The 750-nt window shown below is 59.1% G+C and overlaps 1 protein-coding gene across 1 annotated transcript in view; it reads right to left on the bottom strand.

Annotated features, from left to right (window-relative positions):
- The window catches only part of GNG2 (guanine nucleotide binding protein (G protein), gamma 2), a 1,984-nt gene extending 1,857 nt beyond the window's left edge, over positions 1–127 (bottom strand). Inside the window, exon 1 of the mRNA XM_009709428.1 lies at positions 21–127. Coding sequence (XP_009707730.1) covers positions 21–107 — 87 coding nt within the window. The 5' untranslated portion in view covers positions 108–127. The remainder of the gene's footprint in view (positions 1–20) is intronic.
- Positions 128–750: the final 623 nt, after the last annotated feature.

The raw sequence follows: 750 nt of genomic DNA on the forward strand, positions 1-750 counted from the left end.
CAACTCCCGAGCCACGCTACCTTTATCCTGTCGATGTTGGCCTCCATCTTCAGCTGCTCTACCAGCTTGCGGGCTTGCGCTATGCTAGCAGTGTTGTTGCTAGCCATGGGCGGGCCAGGCACGCTCTCCGGACGGGCTGTGGGCACAAACACACGTGGGTGAACTGTTGGGCTGGGCAGAGAGCTGCTTCCAGCCCTGAAATCCCCCAAAAGATGGGCTCGGGTTGCATACGTGGAGCTGTTAGAGCCTAGCCGTTTGAAGGAGGGCTTGAGGATGGGAGAGGCAGACCCGGGCATTTCAGCCAGCATTTAATCCTGTGTTTATACAGGGGCAGTGACCTGCCAGCCTTGGTGGGTATGCAGGTAGTCACACGCTGCCAGTGGTACCCTCCTGTGCCCTCCCCATCATCCCCAGAGTAGGGGATGCCCTATGAGCCATGCTTAGGGGACACTGGGACCTTCTAGAGCACAGCCTGCAGCAGCAGGACTCCGGCGGAGCTGTACTTTGGCTTTTGCTGTTATATGAAAGACTGTGATGGCAACAAGGTGAAAGGAAATCAGAGAACAGGCTCTCCCCGAGCAGCCCCGCGCTGCCCAGAACTGCCGTGCCAGGCTCATTCCCCTGCCCCAAACCAGGGACGTCATCCAGCCCCGCTCCGGCGCCCAGCCAGTGCCCAGCATGTGTCCGGTGTCCCTCGGCCTCCCTTGCTTTGTCCCTGCTGCCAACTTGAACATTGAGATGCTAAACAGG

The sequence above is a fragment of the Cariama cristata genome, unplaced genomic scaffold (genome assembly GCF_000690535.1).
Source record: "Cariama cristata isolate BGI_N322 unplaced genomic scaffold, ASM69053v1 scaffold12621, whole genome shotgun sequence".
Lineage (NCBI taxonomy): Eukaryota > Metazoa > Chordata > Aves > Cariamiformes > Cariamidae > Cariama > Cariama cristata.